Raw genomic sequence first — 26677 nt, 5'->3', positions numbered from 1 at the left:
CTTGAACTCAGGGCCTGAGCACTGTCCCTGGCTTCTCTTTGCTAGCACTCTGCCACTTGAGCCACAGCGCCACTTCTGGCCTTTTTTATATATGTGGTGCTGAGGAATCGAACCCAGGGCTTCATGTATATGAGGCGAGCACTTTACCACTAGGCCACATTCCCAGCCCAAGTGCTTCATTTTTAAGACAGGGAACAGAATTCTGAAATGTTGGAGTGGAGATAGTTTATTTACAGCCTTAATTTTGGAAAAAAAAACAAAACACATTTCTTTTTAAAACAAATATTTGTTTTGGATCATTATTTTTATGGTCCCAGCACAAAAGGAAAAAAAATAAAAGCAAAGAAAGGAAAAATGGCAGTCCACAGAGGTAGCTCAATTCTGCGATCCTAGCAACTTGAGTGATAGAGATTCGAGCACTGGGATTTGGGGCCAGCCCAGGCTCCCTCTCAACCAATGGCCCCGTGCAGTGGTCTATCCTTGCTATCCCGACCCTGTGAAGTACAGTGGCTGGGCCCGTCGCCCCCCAGTGATGTAGAGAAGCACAAGTAGGAGCAGTGCAGTCCAGGCTGGCCCAAGCACAAAGTAAAACCCTATCTCAAAAATAAACCAACACAAGCTGGGTGCTGGTTGCGCACACCTGTAATCCTAGCTACTTAGGAGGCTGAAATCTGAGGATTATGGTTCAAAGTCAGCCCAGGCAGGAAAGTCTGTGACACTCACTTCCAATTAACCACAAAAAACTGGAAGTGGAGCTGTGGTTCAAGTGTAAAGCACTAGCCTGGAGTAGAAAGAAGCTCCCAGACAGCATCCAGGCCCTGAGTTCAAGCCCCAGGACCAGCGCGCGCGCGCACACACACACACCTACACACACACACACACACACACACACACACACACACACACACACACAGAGGCGAGAGAGAGTTGAGTGGTAGAGTTCTTGCCTCGCAAGTGCGAAGTCCTGTTTGAGAGAGGGAGGGAAGGAGGAAGGAAGGGAGGGAAGAAAAGTATTTTCCTTATAAAGTATGTCATGTAGTTTCCCAATTTCTAGCTTCAGACTTAATTATTTGGGATGTGCTCACTGGTTTTCCTTTGGGAAAGTAAAGAAAACAAAGCCTGCAAGTTTCCATCACTCTTTAACGCTTTTCCCTGTGAGGTCATGTCTGCCTTCAGGTTGATCTCTAAACGACAAGATGAAAAGAACATTAGGGGTAAATTTTTTTATGATAAATATTCATGCTAGTCAGTCAGCACATGTTTGCTGAGTACCTGGCTTGCCTTCCTGACCTGGGCACAGACATTGGTGACAGAGCTGACCTCAATTCCTGTGTCCCAACGGGGCCTGGACAGCCCCTTCTGCTCTCCCATCCTCCCCCTCCCCATTTAGCTCTGGAAGTAGGTGGGAGGAAAGGAGATTATTAGTAGTACAGGGAAGGATTTTTAAAGAAATGGTATGAAATGGATTTAATGTGCTTTTACTTAGTTCAAATGATACCCCATAATAATCTGGAACATTTTAATATCCTCTGTTTGGTCCTCAGATGCAAAGATAATACAACTTCAGTCACATTGGAGAGCACCATGTACATATATTATTTATTGGAAATGTTTAAAATATTATTACTCTCAGTCAAGAATTGGTTGATAGACCTCCATTTCGGCAGGGCTGGCTCTCCTGGTTTTGGACCACAGAAATGAAGGACAAGAGTGGGATGTCTGTTTTCACATACACGTTCCTCCTTCTTATCTTTATTCCCTTCCCTGCTACAGTGACATCTTATCCCCTCCCATATCCCTTCTGTAAGCAAGAGGCTATACAAGTGATGGCTGTAATCTAATTGGCTATTGGCAGGGTCACAGGTGTGGTCTGGATTGGCTACTTACAGGGCCATACCCGCCTTGACATTTCCAGTATTTTCAACCACACCAATGGCACAATCATGTGCTAAATGTTTTGACAAGCAATTATAGTCTAGAAGACGAGTGACAGATGAAATAAGTCTGGGAGTGTACTTGAGTGTAAGACCCTAGATTCAAGTCAGGTATGGGATAGGAAGAGAAAAAGAGGAAGGAGGAGGAAGAGGAAAGGACAAGGAGAAGAGGAGAGGGAGAAATGATGTATTTGCTTGTTTTTAAATGGGGTTGGTGCTGAGGCTAGAACTCAGAGCCTCATACATGCTAGGCAAACTCTACCACTGAGCTGTACCTTTGACCAACATGTTTCTTCACACGCACGCACACACCACTACTACCCTCCCACTTGTTATCCAGAACTTATAATTTTGTATCTGACAGCAGTAAGGAGTTGCTCTCCTGGGCATGGTGTGTAACGAAGGGAGATACAGGCTATACCGTAGGTGGAGGCTGGTCAGGAGAGGCAGTTCTGCCATTGGTATCCCAACTCACCTGCTCTGTGGAGTGAGCGTGCCAGTCCTCTCTTTACCACTAATGTTATACTGGATGGTTTCTGTGGGCATAGGGCTTCTGGGGTTCCTTCAGGGAGTCTTCAGGCACTATGGGGGTGACATCAGAGCTGGCCAGCAGACATGTTCTGCTCCACTACCTTCATTGTATCCCTGCGAGGATTTCAGTATTCGCTGTATTGGCTCACATCCCTTCCCGGCCTTCAATGGCATCTCTGCAGCCATTCTGTGCTGGGCGAGAGTCGGGGCGGAGCTTCAGCAACCAGACACCAGGCTGCCTGGGCTCCAATTCTGAGGCCCCGCCCTCTAGTCCGGGTCCCCCTGGGAAGGCTACTGCACTACCGAAGGCTTCGGTTCTTCAGTGTAAAATGGGGATAACGAGATATTTAGAAGGGAAATGTCATGTTGTATGTAATTACAATAAAGAGAATGACCAGGCGCTGGCGGCTCAGGCCTATAATCCTAGCTACTCAGGAGGCTGAGATCTGAGGGGTGTGGTTCAAAGCCAGCCCAGGCAGGAAAGTCTGTGAGACTCTTTATTTCCTGTTAACCAGCAAAAAGAAGCCAGAAGCAAAGCTGTGTCTCCAATGGTAGAGTGCCGGCCTTGAGCAAAACACGTAAGGGCGAGTGCCCAGGCCCAGAGTTCAAGCCCCACTACAAGAACACTCACACAAAAAAGTGTGTGTGTGTGTGTGTGTGTGTGTGTGTGTGACTCATCAAGATGCCTGGCACTCATAAAATGACATATTGAATTGCAACTCTGTTGCACAGCTACTTAAAGATGACAAAAAATAATTAGAAACAAACCAAAACCCAAACAACCAATCCAGAAAAAGCGAACAAATAAGTGAAGGAGTGAACCACACTGTCGCTGCAAGGGCCTGCGGGAGGCTCCGTGCCCCGCCTCCCCCGTGGGTGAGCCGCTCCGGCTCCACACAGCGGAACGGGTGACGGGTTCTCTGTCTCCACCCGGCAGGATCTCTCTGGAAGACCTGAGCCCCAGCGTGGTGCTGCATATGACCGAGAAGCTGGGCTACAAGAACAGCGATGTCATCAACACGGTGCTCTCCAACCGTGCCTGCCACATCCTCGCCATCTACTTCCTCCTGAACAAGAAACTCGAGCGCTACTTGTCAGGGGTAAGTGGGAACCGAAAGGAGGTTTCTTCTATCCCGTCCTGCCCCTGGCTGCCACCTGATCCGGGCTGATCATTTAACCTCATGCAAGCCTGGGGGGAAGGGGTAGCTTCTGGGAGAGCACCTTGAATCGGAGATGTTTCTCTGAAAAACGAAGCCCAGGACAGAGTTGTCAGGGGAGGGAGGCTCATTCAAGCCTCCCTTTTGCTCGGCTTCTCAGTTGCATGTGTTTCTTCTGTCATCTCTTAGCTCGCTGGGTTCCCCATGTCAAAGGCTATGGGAATTCTCTGGTCACAGAAGTTGAGGAGCAGTGGGTGGGAGTCAGAGTCTCATCTCTAAAGCACAGAGTGTGAGAAAAAACCGTGTGCAGCCAGCCCTCCGTGTTGGAGAATTCCTCATCTGCCAGGTCCCTACAAGAGATTGAAATTCATTTTAAGAAATTGTGTCTAACAAAAGGTGAACACGTGCCACAATGGTATCCGCTGGACACTATGTTGCAGATGGACTATACACCTAAAAACTGGGAGAGAACAAGGGAAGGGATGACTTCGTCCAAAAAGAAATGTATTCTTTACCTGACTTACGTAACCACAATCTCCATGCATCACCTTTACAATAACAATAGAAAAAAATGTTTAAATGTATCTGGAGCTGGACATGGGTGGTTCACACCAGTAATCCTAGATTAGATATTCAGGAGGCTGAGGTCTAAGGATCATTGTTTGAAGTCAGCCTGGGCAGGAAAGTCTGTGAGACTCTTATCACCAATTAACTACCAGAAAACCTGCAAGTGGAGCTGTGGCTCAATTGGTAGAGTGCTACCCTTGAGCAAAAATAGCTCAGGGACAAGTGCCCAGGCCTCAAGTTCAAGCCTCTGGACTGGCACTATGCCCCCCCACCCCCCAAAAAAAGGAGAAATAACTTGTGTTTGTCTGAAGACAGACTTTTTTCTTAACCATTATTCCCTAAACAGCATCAATATTATAATTAGAAGCCAAGTAATGGTGGCTCACCCCTGTGATGCTAGCCACTTAGGAGGCTGAGATCTGAGGATCACAGTTCGAAGCCAGCCTGGGCAGACAAATCTGAAAGGCTTGCTTGTATCTCCAGTTACCCAGCCATGAGTGAAAAAGTCAAGAGACAGCTTGAAACCCTGAGTTCAACCCCCAGCACCAGTGCACACATACACAAAGAATTATTATAACTAGTTATATAGAATCTATATTGTATAATAGATTATAGATAATCTAGAGGTTTGAAGTATATGGCAGGTATGCATAGTTTATATGTAAATACTGAGCTACCTATAAGGGTCTTTGTATCTATAGATTTGGTATCCTGGAGCCAGTTACCCAAAGGTACCAAGGGAAATGGTGCTTACACTTCTCCCGAAAATAAGGACATAATTGAACTTCACTAGCTTGAACCTGTCACCTGCACACATTCCAGTTGTCAGGAAAGTCCAAATATACTTCACGAGTGAGTCCCGCTGCATGGGGTGGACAGAGGTACTCGGCACCCAGGTCTCCTTCCTCATTTGGGTCACAAAGCGTTGGGAAATGGCATGGAAATGCTTCAGTATCCAGAGTTCACTAAAACATCTGTCTCCAAATGGACAAGACTTGAAAAGAACTTTGTAAAGAAAACTGCACCCAGTATAAAGTGTAAATTCCGTCCAGAAGGGAGGGCATGGACCGATTCTAACAGGAAGTCAGCAAAAGAGATTCAGAGCTGGCAGGAAGCCCATCTCAGATGTAAATAAGCACGCATTCACTTTCACGAGATGACCATGACCCCGTTTGTATTGCACCTTGATGTATAGTCACCTCGGTGCTATTTAAAGTCCCACAATAACCTCAATATGTCACCAAATTTCACCAAAGCCATACGTTTGGAATCCTGTTTTGGAGTTTTTATATTAGAACCAAAATGAGGGTCTACCTGCAGTTGGGGAAATTATACTCTCCCTGCCATGGTGGAAATGGCCAAAATAATCATCATAACCCATAAGAGATAGTCCGAGCGTGTCTCTTGTTAACAGACAAAAGACACTGCTCAACACAGGAACAAGCTCAAAAGGAGATTTGTTAAACAGTTGGATGAGAGAACAGATGTTTCTAAGCTGATTCAGCTAGCTTTGCTAGCTTTTGCTTCCACAGGAAATGATCCAGAGAAATTGTGTGTGTGTGTGAGAGAGAGAGAGAGAGAGAGAGACAGACAGACAGACAGACAGATCAAAGCAAAGATGTATGTAAGAAGAAACATTCTCAACAGTAAAAGGCTTTTCGAAGTACAAGTGATGTTTATGGGGTGAGAACTCCTCTCTGCGTAAGCAGTGACAAGGTGGCATTTCTGGAGGGGCCCAGCCTCGAGGCTGCATATCAGAGCTGGTACCACCAAGGCTGCATTGCTCAAAGGAAAGCTACTGAAAGAGGAGTGTCCAATCCAGAAAGACAAGATGTTTGACGCCTACTGTATGTGGTACTTTGTTTTCTATTGCTGTAGCGAAGTACCTGAGGCTGGTGTGTTAGTTAGCTTTCGGTAGCTGTTACCAAAATACCTTAAAGAATAACATAAATAGCAGAATTATTTATTTTGGCTCATGGTTTTATAGGTTGCAGTTCCATGTTTTTGGCTCTGTTGATTATGGGTTTAGGGAAAGGCAAAACATCAAGGCGGGGGGAGCATTTGGCAGAGGCTGGGCAGGATGGTAAAAGGAAGGGGAAAAAGAGGCATACAGACACAAATTCGTGTGTGTGTGTGTGTGTGTGTGTGTGTGTGTGTATAACTGTGCTAGTGCTGGCAGACTGTCTCCTTTACCACTTTTTATTCCTTCTGGACCCTCAGTCTGTGAGATAGTGCCGTCCACATTCAGGCTAGGTCTTCCTTCCCTTACTTAATCCTCTCTAGAAACACTTCACGGACACCCCAGAAGTGACATCACTAATTTCCTAGGTGGCTCTCTCAGTCCAGCCAAGTGGTCAGGCAAGATGAGCCATCACAACTGGGCTGGCTAGTTCCGCTGGTATCTGTGGCTCACATCTATAATCCTAGCTACTCAGGAGGAACGTGGTTCAAAGCCAGCCTGGGCAGGAAAGTCCATGAGACTCATCTCTTAACTAACCACCAGAAACCCTGAAGTGGAGCTGTGTCTCAAGTGGTAGAGTGCTAGCCTTAAGCTGAAGAGCTCAGGGACAGTACCCAGGCCCCGCCCCATGACTGACAAAAAAAGAAAGATTCCAAGCTAGCCCATGCAGGAGATCTGTGAGATTCTTGTCTCTAAATAACTAGCAAAAAGGCAGAAGTAGAGCAATGGCTCAAGTGGTGGAATGCCAGCCTTGAGCAAAAAAGCTATACAAGAGTGAAGAGTGTGAGTCACTTGAGTTCAAGCCCTAGTACCAGCAATCCATCCATCCATCTATCCATCTATCCATCATAAGCAGATTCCAGCATTCCAGCTCTCTACGTGGTTTAAGGAGAAAGATGGAAGGGTATCTGATTTGAAAGTTTCCTGTGGATCATTCCACATCTACAGATACTAGGTTTTGGTTAAAATAAAATAATTCTAACCCCGCTATAAATCACCATTTTTTTTTATTTTCAAAGTAATGTACAGAGGAGTTATAGTTAAAACAGTGGGTACATTTCTTATCAAACTTTTTACCTCCTTCGTTTTTCTCCCACTTTCTCCCCTCCTTGGTTCCCTTCCCCCGCCCCGAGATGTACAGTTGGTTTACAGCACATTGTCTTGTAAGTATTGCTGTTGCATTGGTTCACCTTTTGCCCTTCATCTCTCATTTTGGTGTTCCCCTTCCCTAGTTGCAATAAATGTACATACAAGACCAGTGTACCAAATCAGTGACAGTGTCAACAGGGGTAAAAGCATGGGGAAGAAAGACAAAAGAAAAAGGCGTACTTTCATAGGGTACATTGGAAATAACATCAAAGACAAACCACTTATTTCCAAATCTTGTGGTTCATTTCACTTAGTATCATCTTATGTGATCCTATATGTACATCACCTTTATAGCAACAATTTAAAAAAAATTTTGAAAATAAAATGAAATAATCTTACAAAAATGATCTTATGAAATAATTCTGCGGCTCCTTCCTAAGCCAGTGACGCCTCCTTCACTTTCTGCTGTGGCTCTGCGCCTTCTCTTTGTCAGGCACCAGGATTCCACACGTGGCATTTTCTGGAAACTCAGGTTTTCATGTTGTTGTGCCAGTTTTTCACACTTGACTTTTCAATCACAGGACGTACCTGGTGGGAAAAGCTAAATGAGGCGAATGGCTGTTTTTACCTAAAGTGAATTAATCCCACAGACAACTACTGCTGGTAATTTCCAGACATGGTTCATTTAACTGTACTGTCTCAGTTATTAATCTTATCAGCCAGTTATTAGCATCCAAGGCGTAATTTGGAAATCCAGTCTAATGGACGAAGAAGTAAAATATTGTACTCTAATTATTTGACATTTCTCTCTTGATTTCCTTCTTTGAAAACCAAGAAGCATGTATTTGAAATGAGAGAGTGTTTATAAAGGACACTCATTAACTGGTTGTGGGTTGACGAATTCATTAATCAGGCAATTAAGTTTTCTCTGCCTTCAGCCAAGATTGGATCTCTGTCATTTTAAGGAACACCTTAATATCTATCATGATTTTCTTTTTTTTTTGGCCAGTCCTAGGGCTTGAACTCAGGGCCTGAGCACTGTCCCTGGCTTCCTTTTGCTCAAGGCTAGCACTCTGCCACTTGAGCCACAGCACCACTTCTGGCCGTTTTCTATATATGTAGTGCTGGGGAATTGAACCCAGGGCCTCATGTATACAAGGCAAGCACTCTTGCCACTAGGCCATATCCCCAGCCCCTCTATCATGATTTTCTATGCCTTTCTTTTCGGTAGTTTGTGCTCTGTATTTATTTACTTAGTATTCTTACTTATTTTTATATGTGCTGATAATGGGGCTTGAACTCCCTTAGCTTTTTCCACTCAAGGGTGGCACTCTACCACTTAAACCATATCTCCACTTCCAACTTTTTGCTGGTTAATTGGAGATAAGAGTCTCAAGGACTTTTCTTCCCTGGCTGGTTTTCGTAGCTAAGCATCTGGCTTTGTGTGCTGTTTTCAAGTAAGCAAACAGGCAAGATCGATGTTCTGTTGAGTAATAAAATAGACATTCTTCCCAGTCTATTTACTTTCTAATTTCCCAGCTAGAATAGTCTCCACTGCCCAGAGGAAAGAACTAGGCCCCAGCAGGGGTAGGGACTAGCCCAGGGTCACCTGGCCCTCTGATGGCAGAGCGCAGAAGGGAAGGAAATCCCTGCCTCTGGCCTATGCCCGTGCTGCAGAGATGAGACCTTGCTCTCGAACTGACTGACCTTTTGTCCTTGCTCACCCAAACATTGGTTTATAACTTCATGACCGCTTAGTGGACGTTTCTGTTTTCTAAGATGTAAGCCGTGCTTTCTCTTCCTTCCTCTGGTAGAAATCTGAACTGCAGGACAGCGTGTGCTACAAGACCCAGCTCTACCAGATAGAGAAGTGCCGGCCTATCAAGGAGCCCTACGAGGTGAGTGAGTGGCCTAGAAAGCCAACCCGGAGGCTCGGAGCCCAGGCTTTCATGGTGAAGGGACAGTAGGAAGAAAGCCAGATACTGTGGGACACAAACACCTTTGGAGCTGAGCCCCCAGCACGGGTTTACAACAGAGCCAGCATTGTTCGGTGCCCATCCCCCATGCCCAGCTCACACCCAGGCCTGATTCCTATTTTGGGTTTTCTCCCATGGCTTCCAGGCTGGCTGTGCATCCTGTGACTTCCAGGGCTGCACATAGACTGTTCCTTCTTCTAGAATATTCTTCCCAGTCCTCTTTGCCTAGACAGTATCTCTGTCTCTTCAGATCCTAAGGCCAGGACAGCTCCTCACGGACCCCTGCCATTCCCTGACCTCTGATGCTGGAGCCCATCCTGTAGTGCTCCTTCCGTTCCATGTTGTGCACCAGGGCATTGACTAGATCCTCATTCGAAGACTCTTGATTAGCATCTCTTTCCTACCCAGGACTGTGAGTCCCCTAAGAGCAAGCACTGACTGACCATCCTTGGAGCGTCTATGATAGCTGGCATGTACTAGATGCTAAATGGGCGAATAAATGCACCAGTGGCATTCACTAGACACTGTGTTGAAAATGAACCATGCAAGTTGTAGGTAGGGACAGGAGCGGAAAAACTGGGAGAGAGTGGGGAAAGAGATGACATTGTCCAAAAAGAAAGGTACTCATTACCTGACTTACACAACTGCAACTCCTCTGTACATCACCTTGATAATAACAATAAAGCATTTTAAAAATATTTGCAAAATGATCAAATGGCAGAATCAGGTGGGACTTTGTCCCAAGGTCTAGAAAATAGGTAGGCTTCGGGCAAGCACCTGGGGAAGAAGGCAGAACATTCTAGGTGAGAAACCTCACTTGCTTCAAGTAACGTACTCACCTGGAGCACAGTACACAAAGTCACTATCACCAGCAGATGGCCATGTCTTACAGCATGGAAGGTTCTCTTCAGGTCACCTGCCCTGTGGGTGGCTGTCCCTCTGAGACCAGATGAAGAATGCATTTGTAGGCTCTTGGCCTATTGGTTTGCATTGGGCATTGGACTGTGGTAATGCTAATAGCTACAACAAGTGACCAGAGACGGATACGTGTACCTCTGTGGCTGTTGAGTCTCCTGCTGATGCCCTTGTATTCTTATCTCCGCTCTTCTCGTCCCAACCCTCTGTGCTTATGTGGCCAGTGCCAGAACTGTGATGCAAAAGTCCTCCCCCTCCTTTTCTTTTTCCATTTGGATTCATTTTCTGTAGTGATTATTTTACTTGGCCTGAATGCACATGGTGAACATTTTAAACATTTGTTAAAATATCAAACAGTTAAGATTTAAATAGGAACACTAATGGGCAAACAGGATTTCAATTTTCTATGATCCATTTGTTTTCTCCAAACTGCAGTGGTATTTCTGTTAATTGAATTACAAGCTATTACTAGGTTGCCCAACTTGTCTGTTCTGGAAATGAGAAAGGGGAATGGGACTAGTGGGGAAAAGCACTATCACATATAGCCAGGCATGGTGGCACATGCCTGTAATCACAACACTTAAGCGTCTGAGGCAGCAGGATCACAAGTTCCAGACCAGCCTAGGGCTCTTGTTGAGACCCTGTCTCAGGGAAGGGGGGAGGAAGAGGAAGAGGGAGAAAGAGGGCAGAGAGGGAGAGAGAGAGAGAGAGAGAGAGAGAGAGAGAGAGAGAGAGAGAGAGAGAGAGAGAGAGAGAGAGAGAGAGAGCTGGAGTTGTGAGAAGACCCAGACTTTACTGTTTAAGTCTAGCTGCCATGCCTGCCCAGGAGGAGGGTCTTCTGTGCTACAGGAGTGTGATGGATGGAGGCAGGGAGCAGGGGACAAAAGTGGCAGATTGTGTACGTGCTGACTGGCTGTAGCCCAGGGCCTGTGTCCCCATGGATGGCATTAAGCTGTGTCTTGTGTACTGAGCGCATCAGTGGACTCTTACTTCCTCTTTATTCTTTTTCTCCTAGGAGACAAATGAGCTGAATTCAGTTGTTTTAGTTTCTCTGCTAGGTTTACAGTTGTATAATTTTAAGACGTTCTTCTTTCTGTAAGAGTATAGCAGAGAATTTTGGTGTTGTCGTTGTTGTTTTGGTCCAGGGCCGGGTCTTGAACTCAGCACCCTGTGTGCTCGCTCACCATTTTGCTCAAGGTTGATATTCTACCACTTGAGCCATGCCTCCACTTTTAGCAGTTTGTTGGTTCAATGGAAATAAGAGTCTCAGGTTTTTTCTGTTCAGGCTGGCTTTGAACCTTTATTCTCAGAGCTCAGCTTCCTGAATAGCTGGGACTATAAGTACGAGCTACCAACACTCAGCCAGAAAATATATTTGTGAAAATGAGACACATGTCTTCCCTAGAAACATCTGTAGATGGGCCCAAGGCACACTCTTCCTGGAGAACAGACCCTTGGGGACCCTGAGAGTGGAAAGAGGGTAGCCATCATTGTTTAGCTAGCTACTAAAGCCACACGGGACATAAAGCCATTTTCGTTCAAATCTCTTTTAAAAAGTACTGTTGGTCTTCTACAAAAATGTGAAATAGAAGTAGGAAGCGGTCTTCTGTGTGATACTGAGTACTGCTTTGGAGTTTGGAAGGAAATGTGGCATAGAGAAATCAGGAGACTGGATTGTTCTGCTCAGGCTTCTGTGCCAAGTACCACGGCTGGGCAGAAATCTGTGCTTTCTCGGTTCTAGTGCTGGCATCCAAGATCCACACTTGGCAAGACCTGTTCCCCTCGGGCTGTGAGGGGAATCTGCTGCCTGCCCCACTGTGGGTCCCCGTGAGCCTTGGCTTGTAAACTCATCACCGTGATCTCTTGGATGCCATTCTTGTGGGTAGACTGCATCCCCACTTGACCTTTTTGTGGACAGTGATCTCGTGGATTCAGGCCCCCCCTAGTAACCTTAGGTTAACTCCATCATTCTGCATAAAGACCCTGTCTGCACATAAGGACACATACTGGGGTGTCCTGGGGGCTCAAACTTCCACTTAGGACAGGTAAGAGAGTCTGAATCAACCTACCACCGAGAATATAAGTTGAAAAGTAAATGCTTAAACGTTTGCTTTGTGCCTTATTTTAAAATCTCTGCAAGTATAGAATTGGGTCAAGCTATGTGTGAGGGAAATGGGAGTGTTGGTTTCTTTCCGGGGCAGAGAGGCTGGAGAAGGCCTGAGGGGAGCCCTCGTGGTGGCAGCCAGGTTCTGGGGCCTGATGAGGTGACATGAGCACTGTTCACGTGGCTTGTCTGTTCTGAATCTCCATGTTTAATAAGGTTTGCCTAGAAAATCTACTCAGCGTGTGAATGAGGGCCTTCGCTGCCTGCTGCCACTGTGGTTTGTGGGTCTGATTTTTCTGGTGGGGACAGGGAGATTCTGTAAACACTGAAAGGAATCACTTCCGTATGAGATGCAGGAGAGTTAGTAGGGGGTAAAGTTTAGGAATTAAAGAGCAATACAGCTTCTTGAATTATTGAAACATGCTGCTTTTCACAGGCCTCGCTGGACACCTGGACAAGAGACTTTGAACTCCATGCTGCTCTGCAGGTGAGAAATTGAACACACATACACACATACTCACACCCCACCCCCCCAAGACTGACAAAGTCTAAGAGATTGGTGTGTGTGTATGTGTGTGTGTGTGTGTGTGTGTGTGTGTGTGTGTGTGTGTGTGTCCATGTCCTGGGGCTTGAACTCAGGGCTGGTGCGCTGTCCCTGAGCTTCTTTGCTCAATGCTAGCACTCTACCACTTGAGCCACAGCGCCACTTCTCTCTCTCCCTCCCCCCCCGCAACTTCTTTCTCTGGTAGTTTATTGGAAAAGAGTCTCCCAGACTTTCCTAGGCAGTCTAGCTGCCAACTCTGATTCTCAGATCTCATCCTCCTAAGTAGCTGGGATTACAGACACGAGCCACCAGTGCGGGGTAGAGAGATGGATGTAGGCTTGCACAATTCTGAGCTTGGCAAAGCCAAACTCTGTGGAGCAGGCCAGCGGGCCCAGACCTAGAGCTGATACTATAGGTCCAAGTCCACAACCCATTCAGAGGCAGAATTTGTTTTCTAAAGATCTGAAAACAAAAGGCACGGGTGTCTTGTGGGTTTTTGTTTACCCTCGCAGAGCTGAAAAAGGCACACACTTTTGTTTATGGACGGAAAACACTTCCCCTCCAGTTGAGGTTCCTGGCTCAAGATCACCAGCCAGTAACAGAGTGAGCCAGGAACGGTGTCTGCATTTCCACATTACCAGACCACTAGCATGGCTAGTGTTCCAGCCGCTCTGGTCATTCTTTTCTTTGTTTGTTTGTCTGTTTTTGCCAGTCCTGGGGCTTGAACTCAGGGCCTGAGCACCGTCCCTGGCTTCTTTTTGCTCAAGGCTAGCACTCTACCACTTGAGCCACAGCGCCACTTCTGGCCTTTTCTATATATGTGGTGCTGGGGAATTGAACCCAGGTCCTCATGTATATGAGGCAAGCACTCTACCACTAGGCCATATTCCCAGCCCCCAGCTCTGGTTATTCTTTAAGAAGCCAGTGAGTAGCCATCAGCCAAGAGTCCAATGGTTGTTCAGAGTCCAAGCACAGACCCAAGAGCCCAGGATCTGGGCCTCTGATCCTCACTGCCTGACAGGGAAGGTAGTTGAGAACCCATCTCTTCCCAGAAGCCTAGGCGGTCATCAACACCTTGCTACTTCTCCTTTAATGGCTACAGGAGTTTAGGGTAAGCCCAGGGCAGTCGTGATGGCATGTATATAATCCTAGTGACTCCGGAGATGGAAGTAGGATGATCACAGTTTGAATATAGGCCTGGGCAAAGTTAGTAACATTGTGTATCAAAAATAAAGTCAAGTGGGCCAGGAATATGGCCTAGTGGCAAGAGTGGTTGCCTCGTATACATGAAGCCCTAGGTTGGATTCCTCAGCACCACATATATAGAAAACGGCCAGAAGGGGCGCTGTGGCTCATGTGGTAGAGTGCTAGCCTTGAGCAAAAAGAAGCCAGGGACAGTGGGGACAGTGCTTAGGCCCTGAGTTCAAGGCCCAGGACTGGCCAAAAAATAAATAAATAAAGAGGACTGAGAGTGTGGCACAAGTGGTAGAGCCCTGTTCACTCTCCAGTAACACACACACACACACACACACACACACACACACACACACACACACAGATAGGGAAGGAAGGAAGGAAAAGGAAAGGGAGGGAGGGAGGCACACAGAAGGAAGTTCTCAGAGCAGAGCTTGAACTTGCTCCTTAGCTCTCAGGCCCTTGTGGGTGGCAGGGACAATGTTGGGGAGAGCCTGCAAGGCCAGGGCCCCGTAGGTGGTATAGGAGGTAGCATTGCGGGTGGGCATGCGCCCTTGCAGAGCAGAGTGTGATCAACCCTTCCCAGGATCTTTTTCTCTTACGTAAGGCAGATGAGCAGCTGGCTCCCTAGGAAAACTTCTTAGGGAGAAAATAGGCCATGCAGATGAGAAGGTAGAATGGGGTGATCATTTGCCTTTGGGTAATGTGTGCTTGGAGGGTAATGAGATCAGCTGGTTGTAAACAACCACCTCTCCTCCGGGCTCTTGACCCTGCTTCACCAGCTGGACAAGGTTCTGCCCCTCAGGGAGTGAGTGAGGAGTCTGGAGTCAGTTCTAGGCTGAGAAGGGCCCTGGGGTCAATCTCAATAAAGGTTGTCTTAGTGGAGTTTTCTGGAACTTTCCGCCAAGTAGTAAAGTGAAGTTTCTTTTTCTTCTGCTGCTAGGGAGGGCTTTCTGGTTGTTGCCAACTATCCCTTTGTTGATGAGAAGAAAATTTGGTCACGTAGGCTAACCTTGGCATCCTTGCCAGCAGTCTTTGTGCCTTATATGCACCTTGTGTGTGCACATATGTGTATATCACACGTGTGTGTGCTGCCTGCTGTGCACACACGTGCTAGTGATGGAGCTTGAACTCGGGGCCCTATGCTCTTTCTTAGCTTGTTGTCTGAAGGCTAGTGTTATGCCACAGCTTTACTTTCGGCTTTTTTTCCCCCCGCTTAATTGGAGATAAGAATCTTTTGGTTTTCTTGCTTGGGCTGACTTCAAACTGGGATCCTCACATTTCGGCCTCCTGAGTAGCTAGGATTACAGGCGTGAGCCACTGATACCAGCCTACAGCTCTTAATGCTACTTGGTTCAGCCTGGGAGAAATTTTGTGACTTGAATTTTAAGCCTTTGAGAGCCCAAGGTGAGGTAGAAAGGAGCCCACCCTATGGCCACTGGCTATTCGGTAAGCATGAGGGTTACAGAACAGCTTGAAAGAGCATTGGCTTTGGTTTTTTTTTTTAATCCTCAAAAGAGGTGAATACAATTTGATCTTTTAAAAAAATCAATATTGTTTTACAATGCATCACAGAAGTCCATTTGGCTCTTTTCCTGTTAGAGGTGTTGACACAGAGAAATGGTAACTTGCCCATAAAAAATATAGAAAACTGCAAAAGGAAGGAAATCTGCTAGACTTTTAGAATGATGTGTATAGGGTGTGTGTGTGTGTGTGTGTGTGTGTGTGTGTGTGTGTGTGTGTGTGTGTGTGTGTGTGTGTGTCAGAGCTTACCTTTCTTCACCTTAGCCAAAGTGGCTCCTTACTTTTGTGGAAACAAAGTAGCAGAAAGCAGCGGAAACTTGTTATTGTCCCTTCCTGGTCATGGCCAAGGTGACCTGGAGCACCTGGTTCTCATTGTGGCACAGTGGGCTGTGTCTGTGTGTGGCAGTGGTCAGGAGGTGTGCCTGAGAGTCACAGACCAATGGCCAAGCTCACCCTTTTAATGAGGGGCTTCCTCTCATGCCAACTAACCCAACCCCAAGACAAGTAGTTCAACCAGCCCACTCTCGTGACAACCAGCCCACTACCGTGACAATGCTCCAGCCTTTCAGGAGGGAGACCTCGTATGACCTTGCCACCTTTTAAAGGTCTCACCTCATCCTTTGTTCTTTCTTCTCGGCTTCTTCTCCCTCCCTCCCTCCTTTCCTTCCTTCCTTCCTTCCTTCCTTCCTTCCTTCCTTCCTTCCTTCCTTCCTTCCTTCCTTCTTCCTTCCTTCCCTCCCTCCCTAAGAGGGCCTGCCTCTTAGTACAGTTACAACAGCAAGCCACAGCACCAGAAGGGAATTTGGAGTCTTCTGCTCCATGCCTCATATTCAGTAACCTTCCAGGAGCCAGACTGAAGGATGTTCCTTGCCCCTGCCCTTGCCCCTGCCCGGGGCCAGTCAGCTCTGCTCCCTCCCCCACGGGTACTGCCTGATTCCCACTCCCAGGCTTTGAGAGGGCCATGTGGAATCAAGTGCCCACAGTACTGACTTCAGGCCTGGCTCAGATTTAACCACCCCGTCACCCCCAGAGCTGCGGCCCCTGGATGCAGCTCCAAAGGCCCCTCTCCTCATTGCCCCCCCCCCCCCCCGTGCTTTTCTTCTTGCACACTGGATACAGTGAGTCACGCTCTTCAAAGGCATTGAGCATCCTTGTTGGAAAGGGCACTTCTACAAAAGTGCAAGGAGAGGTTTCTCTGAGCAGCTTTTCAGCAACATAAATGAAAAATAGATGAGCTCTCTGGAATTGCAAATACTCTTCAAAATGGAAGGCAGAAACCATGTGGACAGCAACCTCTTTCCCTCAGCCAGGCCAGGCCAGGCTCTGTCTGTTGTTCATGAGAAACATTGAGCACTGTCTTGCAGGCTGGAGAAAGAATTGCTACTCTATTGCATTCCTCCTTTCCCAGAGATTTGAACTCAATTAATCTGAACTCTGTTTGTTTTCCGCTGACCTTTTCTTTTGAATGTTAATTGCAATAGCTATGTATTACGCTTTTCCTAAGTGCCTGGCTTTATGCCCAAGATGGTGGGGTTGAAGATATATCAATAGTGCCAAGTATACTCCTGTCAGAGGGATTATAATCTAGTTAAGTAAAGATAAAATTCACAGCAAAATAAGGCTGCTTGCCTGTGAGTTTTAGTTCTATCAGGAAGTGCCCCCATGCCTAGAGGGTAGAAAGCACCAGAAACCCACAAGGACTGCTGCGGGCTTGGGGCTGCCCTTTCTGGTTGTGCTGGGTAGCTTATCTTGCAGAATACAAGGCTGTGATGTTCGGAGGCCATGAGCTACATCTCAGGCTGCAAAGCCTCATTGAGTGTAGGATCCTAGGATACTACTCATTGTCCCTTCCCTGGCTAGGGAAGCATTTTACCTGTACACGGCAGGTTTGCAAAGGCCTCATCGGTTTCACTTTAGTTTGCTCAGCTCAGTTCAAAATCACTGACTCCTGAGGGAGACCTTGGCCCGTGTTGGAAACCCTTAAAACAGTGCCATGCAGACACGAATCAGAAAGGCCCGCTTGTTAGCCAAGTGGAAGAAGCCAGGCTCCCTGGAGCACCTGTCAGGACTCAGGTCCTCCCTCATTTGGCCCCTGCTGGACAGCATGCAGCATGGAGAGCATGCAGAATCCGAAAGCTAGAGTCTCTCTAATCTACTTCGATGACTTTCCAAAGAGGAGTCCCATGATATATTCCCGTATGGCTCAGTATATATGTTTGCTTCTGACTTGAAGGATAAGAAGCCCAAAGAACAAGAAAAGCGAGGGGATTTTCTTCATCGACCTTTTTCCAAGAAGTTGGATAAGAACCTGCCCTCCCACAAACAGCCCCCAGCCTCCCTGATCACCCACATTCAGAACACCAAAGCCCTGCTGAAGGATCGGAAGGCCTCTAAGTCTGCCTTCCCTGACAAAGGTGGGTCAGCCCTGGGGACCCTCTCTGCTCACCGATGTGGAGCTTGGTATGTCCTGTGTAGCCCTCACAGGGGACACAGCTGTGTGTGCCCAGATCAGGGGACTCACCTAATCCATCATCTATAGCATGCTGGATCCAGAGTCCGGCGGGCAGAGCCTCTGTGTGTATCTCATTTTGTCTAACAGGCAGAAAAAGAAGACCCTGAACCCATCCCTGTCCCAGGAGCTGCCCTTGGGGACAGGAGGAGGAGAATCAGCAGCCCAATGGTGGTGTATTAACCACCTGTGCAGAGGGGTTGTGAACACAGAAGGGCAGGGCACTGTGGAGACAGATGGAAGTGTAGAGAATTGCAGGGACTGGGGTATAGCATTACAGGAGCAGTGATCAACGTGTGTGTATTAGGGGAGAAGAGGCTGGAGTACATGGCACTGTAGGGGCAGAGGTGGGGTGTGTGGTATTCTAGGGACAAAAGTTGGGGTGTTTGGTATAGCAGAGGATAGGGTGCTTGGTATTGGAGGGGCAGAGATTGAGGTACATAACATTGTAGGAGTAGAGGTTGGGGTGCATGGCATTTTAGGAGCAGAGAGTGGGGTCCACCATGCTGTAGGACAGAGGTTGGGGTACATGACATATATGAGAAGCAATGAGGCATTCCGGAAGTAGAGACTGGCGCACAGAAATACAAGTTAGGATACAAGAACAGAAGCAGAGATGAGGGCCTTCGCCAGAAGCACAGCTCCTACGAGGCCTGGAAGTGCAACTGATTCCGCGCTCTGGGCTGAGGATAGGGTCTGAGATGTGAGTTCCAATCTAGATTTACTGCTTGTGACGGCCCCAAGTCTTCTTTGCTTCTTCTAACAGCTTCTACCATGTAGACGGAATGAAGTGTTTCTGTAGGCTCCTCTCCTGGCTCAGAATCGGCGCCGTGCAGACCCTGTGCTGTCCTCTGGGACGGGCAGGAGAGGACGTGGAAAGGAGAGAACTCCCCAGATGCTGATTTGAGGCGCAGGGGAGAACACAGCACGAGAAAGGACAGCCGAGGCTAGGGCATCTCGACACAGACCTGGGCATTGGAGCACAGGCCGTTCTTGTTCCCAGGATGCTGGGAGAAGCCACATGGTCCCATCTCTCTTTTTATTTAATGTGAAGATGCAGGGTTTTTAGAAAGAGGGCCATGGTCCATCCGAAGTCAACTCAGGCTGGCCAAGCAGTTAGTGAGACTCCTGGACAGGGGCCACTCTGTCCCCACGTGGCCTAGAACAGCCCACCTTCCTGGGTGCAGAGCCCCTAGCACATGCTGTTGAGAGACTGTCCACGTGTCCGCTGGAGCGCTGGGCACATTAGGAATTAATGAAATTTTACTTCCTTTCACATCTGCTGCCTGAGCAGATTTATTCTGGTGTCTCTGTTTATTTATGTAGGCAAGGAAGATTCTAGTACCCTCAGCTGCTCCCAGAATGATGCACACTGGGCAGCTGCTTGCCCCTGCAGCTGGGCCTTGATGGGGCCTCGAACATGACACACGGAGGAAAAAGAATCTGTGGCCGAGCACATTCCCTATGAGCTTGACTTTACTTCCCTGGGCTCCAAATCTGTAAAGGGATTCCCCTCTCCTTTCCGATCCTGTTTGTAAACCTGGATTCTGGCCTGTGCCAAGTGGAAGTGCAAGTCATGAGAACTGGCTGATTCCCTTCACCAGCAGATGAGGAGATAACCCCCCCCCCCTCTGCTCAGCTGGGTCTCCGCAAGTTCAGGGTCCTGAGAGAGCCCTAAAAGAGAGGGAGGTCCTGACACATGGAGGGAGGTCCATGACACACAAGGACATAGGGGCCAGAGTACTGAGTGAGATGCGCCAGTCCTGAAAGAACGGCTACCGGGTGATTCTGGGTACAGTGAGGTTCAAGGACGTGGGAAGAAGCATGGTGAGGCAGGGAGGGGAGGAGATGCAGAGAGGAGCAGCTACAAGATGAAAATTGCTATGCAGTTCAATTGCATGGCACGAATAGATTTCACCGAATTACACAGTGAAAAATGGTGACGACGAGCAACGTATGTTTTACCAGGATATGGTTAAAACAAAAGCAAGAGCAAAGGCAAACACCCATCCCTGAGGGAGGCAGTTCTTGCCCAGCAGTAGGTAAAGGACCAGATGAACAGGTATTCAATAAGTTGGGCTTGGTACACTTGCAGGAGTTTAATAGATGTCCTGTTCAATACCTGGCCCTTTTTACTCAAAGGCCCCTTGACAGAATCTAGAATTTTAAAAATTATTTTTATTAGCATACATTAATTGTGCAAAGCAGTATTTCCTTTGTGATTTCCATATATGCACATAATATGCTATGATCATACTCCCTTCATCGAATTTATGTGTGTGTCTGTGTATGTGCCAGTCCTGGAGCTTGAACTCAGAGCCTAGGCACTGTCCCTGAGTTTTTTTGGGGGTGTTTTTGCTCACAGCTAGTGCTCTACCACTTGAGCCACAGCTCCACTTCCAGCTCTTGGTGTCTGAGACTTAATTACCTGGGCTGGCTTTGAACCATGATCCTCAGATCTCAGCCTCCTGAATAGCTAGGATTACAGGCGTGAGCTACTGGCCCCTGGCTTACAGTCCGGAATTTTAAGCAACCAAAAGGAAAGTAGTAATGGTTAATGCTTCTTCCCGGAGTTGTGGCTATTTGTGTCTTGAGTCCGTGGTCCTCCACGCGGGGGGAGGGCGGGAGGAGCCGTCTCACCAAGCCGGGCATCAGTGCATCAGTGCAGGCAGAAGGGCTGCTCCGGCATGCACTGTTTCTGTGATCGTCCTGATTTCCTTTATCTCTCGGTGTGCAGATTCCTTTGGCTGCCGCAATATTTTCCGTAAGACCTCGGATTCCAGTTGTGTGGCGTCCTCTTCCATGGAGTTCATCCCCGTCCCACCTCCCAGGACCCCCAGGCTTGTAAAGAAAGCAGAGCCCCAGCAGCAAGGGCCCGCCAGTGGCGGCATCCTTCCCAAGGAAGACCCCCTGATGCTGGAGATGGTGCGCTCCTTTGAGTCCGTCGACCGTGACGACCACATAGAACTGCTGTCTCCTTCTCACCACTACAGGATTCTGAACTCGCCCGTGAGCTTGGCCCGCAGGAGTCCCAGTGACAGGACGCTCTCAGCAGGGCTCTTGTCCGGAAGTATGTCACCTCTCCAGACGCCATTACATCCTACTCTACTCTCCTTTGCTCACGAAGACAAGAGCAGCCCCCCAAAAGAGGAAGGTGTGTGTTCCCCACCTCCCGTTCCCAGCAATGGCCCCATGCAGCCACTGGGGAGCCCCAACTGCGTGAAGAGCCGGGGCAGGTTCCCCATGATGGGCATTGGACAGATGCTGAGGAAGCGCCACCAGAGCCTGCAGCCCTCCGCGGAGAGGCCCCTGGAGGCCAGCATGCCCCCACTGCAGCCCACGGGCCCCAGCAGCCTTTCCTTTGACATGGCTGATGGGGTCAAGGGTCAGTGTTAGCCCGAGCCAGGGAGATTCTGGGACAGCAGTAGAACCGAGAGGGCGTGAGCAGTCAGAGACCTCACAGGAGCTTCTTTTAGAGCCTCATCCCAAGTGTGGACCAGCTGGGATCCATAGGACCAACATCGGTACAACCGCCTTTCTGAGGGGCCCTCCCCAGGAGGTCTGGGTGGAGGGGCAGCCCCTTCAGATCTGAGACTCTCATGGCTCTCACTCCTCACCCAGCTTCCTCTCTTAGTCCCCTGACCTTCTGGGTCCCTCACATCTACAAACGGTTACCAGATCTTTCTTTCCTCTGTGCTATGCATGTGCCTCTTTGCAGACTGCTCTGTTTGGCAGTCGGTCACGGGAGCCAACAGCACCCCAAACTTGTGCATCCTGGGCAGAATTTCCTCCGCAGAAGGAACTTCTTTCCTAACGGCAAATCCCTGCAGCCTGGCCAAGCCGAGCAGGAAGCCCGGAGGAAGAAACTGGGACAGTGGTAGGACCAAGTGGAAAGGATCTGATGGAAGAAAAGACTGAAGGAAACACGTGTTCCCAAGCAAAGTTTTGGCAGATTTTTTTTTTTAATCTTCTTTGGTTGAAACTTGTTGATTGCAGAATGATTTTATCCAAAAATACTTTTTTTTCTTTCTGCGATGCTGTTAAATTGAGTAACATTATTCTCTAGAACCTAGATGGAGAGCTTAAAAGCGCTTCCACCAAATTCATGAGAGGAACAGTCAAAAAGCTGGCTCAGGTGTTGTTTGTAGTGGTGTTGGACCACAGTATGCTGTCAGAAAGCCAGGACCCCAACCACCTTGTGTTTATCTCATTGCGTCAGCAGAGCCTTGATCCCTTCAAAGGTGGAAAACACAGTCACAAGTGGTTCCTTAAGGAGGAAAAAAAAGATAGTCGCAGCAGAATCTGAGTGGCATGAAGGCAACGTGACCCATGTGCACACCAACTTCCAGCTCCCCAGAAATGAATGTGAGGCGGTGTTCAGATGGTTTGCGGTGAGCTGTGAACCTGCTTGCCCCTCAGAGAGTGCTTGTTCACGCACACCAAGGTCCTTCCGTAACGAAAGCTGTGTATCCTGACTTTCAGTGCGTGTGGTGTTCCCACCCCTTTTGCCAAGGATTGAACCAAAGATGCATCCCCAGTTTTGTGACTGTACCATCCCCGTGTGTACGTTGTGTGGATCCTAGTGTTATCTGACTGTGTCCAGCTGGACCGCCTGGTGGGGACTGCCTCCCTCCATCTGGGAGTGGGCACTCGGTCATGAGCAGAATTGCAAGAAGGGGAAGACTTGGCACAGGTTGTATAGTAGTTACTTCAAGAGACGTGTTGTAAAGCAGCCTGGAATCTTTGACTTTTGCTTAGTGTAGATGTGCGTGACCACTGCTGTGCTCACTTCCCATCACTCATGTGGCCCGCTGATTCTAGTGTGGACCCAGCCCCTTCATGTTGTACATAAGGCTAGCCTTCTGGCTGCCAGAGACGAGAGGTGTGATTTTTACCTTTTCTCCATGTGAGACTTTCTTAGATCCTTCCCAGCTGCCTGAGTGAGGTGAGGACAGGTCTTTGGGTGATTCTGGAAGCCACTGTGATGCCTCAGTCCTGGCTGACTTTGGGGCTGCTTGATCCCTTTTGGATCCAGCCCTAAAGCACACCAAGATGAGGGTAGTCTCCTGCTAATACTCCTTTGTGTGACTTCAGTCTGGTTTCCAGAATTGACCATTGGAAAATAAGAGCTTCTGAAGAATCATCGGGTAGACCCTCTCTGCACTGAACATGAAATGAAATGTTTGATTTGGGGCAGGTGAAGAATCTTGTTTTGTAAAGCTAGCTTCCAGCTGTTCCACTCTACGGAGTGGAAGGATGTGTCCCCATGCGTTGTGAGCGTTGAGTAGTGCCTGTCTTTTCCTTGCATCTCTTTGTCCTCACCAGATATGGGTGGGTGGCTCTGTGTTGCCATTAGCTCGTGGAGAACACAGCCCCCTCTCTCTGCATGCTTCTGGAACAGTTGCAGATATGGTACCACTAGCTGACCCTGTTACCATTGGTAACTGGGGACTCCAAAACTCAGGTGTGTTGTGAACCCAGTGCGAGGTGAAAGGGGGTGAGCAAGAGGGGAAAGAAACTGTGTTTTTGGTATGTGTGAGCACCTGACAAATGTATGAAACTGAATGAGAGAAGAAATGTTAAAAACAAATCTTTATTATTTTATTATATTTATATGGAAAACTTGACTATTCCTTTGATAAGTACAAAGTGTGTTGTCTGTCCGACCCGTGACTGTCCTGCATCAGTCTGTGCCTGTGATTTCAGTCAGCCTGTCTCTAACTGACAGAAATGACCAACCATTCACCGTGCTGAAGTCCAAGAGGAAAGAGTCCATGTTAGTTGTATGGTTCGGTCATAAGTAAGGATGATATTTATATCACCATTACTCAGTGTATGTACTTTTATAATGACTGTGAAATATACTTTTTCTTCACTATGACTGCTTCTTTATTTGCTGACAAATCTTAAAAACATCGGGAATGTGGTGAATAGAACCATTGTTTACTTACAATTCTTGGCCCAGGAACTGGATACAAGTGGGAATTGAGCTTGTGGGTTGTTGGGAGGGAAATTCTGTTTTCCTGTACCAGGTCTGTGTCCAGACATCTGTCTGCCTGACATTTGGCAAGTGACAGTTCAAGATGACTGCACATTATTTTCAGTTTTGCCACATCAGGTTTACTCATGGAGACTGAAAATGCCCCATGAGATAGAAACACTGTCCTTGTTTTACATGCGGGCTTAACACGAGGGAGGAGGGGTGACAGAGTCTAATTAAGCAATACACATTGTTCTAGGAATCACCTCGTTCCTAACCATTCACAGAGTGTGTGCTGTTGTTGTTGTTGTTTTTACCCATATCACATTGTTTAAACCTGCGGGTCCCCCTTTAGGGTGAAAACCTATAAGCTCAGTGGTGACATGGCCGGAAAGTGGAAAGTAAATTAAGTTGGGGTTCCAACAGGTCATTTTTGTTTTTGTTTTTTTTGGTACCAGTCCTGGAACTTGAACTCAGGGCTGACATGCTGTCCTTAAGATTCTTTTTCTCAACACCACTTGGCTTTTTCTGAATGGCTTATTGGAGGTAAGAGTCTCAAGGACTTTCCTGCCCAGGCTGGCTTTCAACCATGATCCTCAGATCTCAGCCTCCCAAGTAACTAGGATTATAGGCGTGAGCCACCAGCACCAATACTTTTGAGCTTCCTGTGATGACCCCATCTTTGAGTTTCTAAGTTACTCTCAAAATTGTACAGTTTGTTGAGATTCTGTACAATTGGGGGCAGGGGAGAGTGAAACTGGAGTTTGAACTCAGGGCTTCTCATTTGCTAAGCAGGTGTTATACCACTTGAACCATACCCACACCTTTTTTTGCTTAATTTTTCTGATAGGGTATAGTGCTTTTATCCAGGGTCAACTTTGAACTGGGATCTTCCTGTCTCTACTTCCCATGTAGCTGGAACCACAGGCATTTGTCAGCACACCCAGCTTGATTCTTCAGCACTCTGAGGCTAATTTTCCTAGTTGTATGGATTTCTGACCATCACACTCTACCAAAACTGGAGAAAGATGACTTACTTTGTGACTTTGTCTCCTCTGTAGGTCTCCCAACATAAGCAGCAACTCCTGGATAGCCTTGATGTCTTCTTTAGCTACTAAAAAGCTATTGGGAGTTGCGTGCTGGTGGCTCATGCCTGTAAGCCTAGCTACTCAGGAGGCTGAGATCTGAGGATCTCAGTTCGAAGCCAGCCCAGGCAGGAAAGTCCATGAGACTCTTATCTCCAATAAACTACTCTATAAAGCCAGAAGTGACGAAGTGGTGCTGTGGCTCAAGTGGTAGAGCCCTAACCTCGAGCACAAAGAGGCTCAAGGATAGCACCCAGGCCCTTAATTCAAGGGCCAGGACTAGCAAAAAAAAAAAAAAAAGACTTGGGTTTTACTAGATTAAATCCATACAACAACATGCAGGGAGTCTTATAGAGAAAGAAAAATTCAGAAAGAATGTAAGGCTGATTTGGGGGAGGGCAAAGAGGGGGGGGTCTGCAAGTTTCATGGTGACTGTATTTGTTTTCTGTGTGCAGTCCTCTGCATGCCATTCAGAGCAGTACTGGGAGGCAGTTCAAGTTCATGTCATCACTTTTCAATGAAAAGAGTGTGTTTCCTGAGTAGTAAATGAGAGTATTCTTTGTGGCAGCCTTTTTTTTTTTTTTTTTTTGTCAAGGGAGCTTTTCAGACATCTGGCTCCAAAGACAAATCGCATACACATTTGTACTTCTTTCCTGTGGATGTGTTTTCAACACACCATTGGGTCTTGGATTGGATGTCTGTGGGTAAGAAGGGGAAGGAGCTGGTGTGCAAATGAGGCATTTGGGGGAACCACATCTGGGAGTAGAGAATAGCTTTGATGTGGAGCACACATGAGGTTCCATTGAAGCTGCGTGGTTCACAATGGCTGAGGCGGTGTATTGCAGAGAGCACATGGCCAGGAAGTGTCTTTATGTAAATGACGCTGACATCCGGGCCTGAGCCACTTACCTTTTCTACTCAGAAGATGCCTACGCGGTTTAACTTAAACTTTACACTTTAACAAAGACTTAGGGGTTTTTCCAGACCTGTTTTCACAGCCAGCTGCAAGAGGGAGGATTGCAGTTCTGCAGGAGGGACAAGATTTCTCATCCAAAGTTGGGCAGGGCATTGGTGGCAGCTCTAAGGAACAGAAACACCCTGTCTGTATGCCCTTCTGCAGTGGGCTCTCACCTGCCCACCGATTTGGAAGAGAGATTGGGCTTTATGTCTTCCTCACATACTACACTCCAAATCTTGGTGACCATCAAAGATGTGTTTACGACACTATTTGTGTATGTGTGTGTGAGTGTGTACATGCACATACATGTGCCAGTACTGGGGCTTGAACACAGAGCCTCATGCTCACCTTTAGCGGAGGTGCTGGTGCTTTACCACTTGAACCACACTTCCACTTCCAGCTTTTTACAGGTGACGGGAGATAAGAGGCTCACAGACTTTCCCGCCCAGCCTGGCTTCAAACCATGATGCTCAGATGCAGCCTCCTGTGTAGGTAGGATTACAGGCAGGAGCTCCAGGATCTGGCTTCCTATAAACATTTTAATGAGGCTTGTGACTCCAGAACAACTGTATTCCCCATGGTGAGTCCACAGAGCTTCTGGTTTATGGCTCCATCTACTCAGAATTGAGGTCCTGTGGTTAGTGGGAGCC

General features: G+C 47.6%; 1 protein-coding gene across 2 annotated transcripts in view; it reads left to right on the top strand.

Annotated features, from left to right (window-relative positions):
• Hunk (hormonally up-regulated Neu-associated kinase) overlaps window positions 1–23882 on the top strand; it is a 97483-nt gene extending 73601 nt beyond the window's left edge. For both annotated transcript variants that reach the window (XM_048346323.1, XM_048346324.1), the window contains exons 7-11: window positions 3403–3565; window positions 9053–9136; window positions 12670–12720; window positions 17729–17909; window positions 20742–23882. In XM_048346323.1, the coding sequence (XP_048202280.1) occupies window positions 3403–3565; window positions 9053–9136; window positions 12670–12720; window positions 17729–17909; window positions 20742–21400 (1138 nt within the window). In that variant the 3' untranslated portion in view covers window positions 21401–23882. The remainder of the gene's footprint in view (window positions 1–3402; window positions 3566–9052; window positions 9137–12669; window positions 12721–17728; window positions 17910–20741) is intronic.
• The last annotated feature ends 2795 nt before the right edge of the window (window positions 23883–26677 follow it).

This window comes from Perognathus longimembris, chromosome 5, assembly GCF_023159225.1.
Source record: "Perognathus longimembris pacificus isolate PPM17 chromosome 5, ASM2315922v1, whole genome shotgun sequence".
NCBI classification, from domain to species: Eukaryota; Metazoa; Chordata; class Mammalia; order Rodentia; family Heteromyidae; genus Perognathus; species Perognathus longimembris.
Note: the sequence above shows the minus strand (reverse complement) of the source record. Positions and strands in the feature narration are given on the sequence as shown.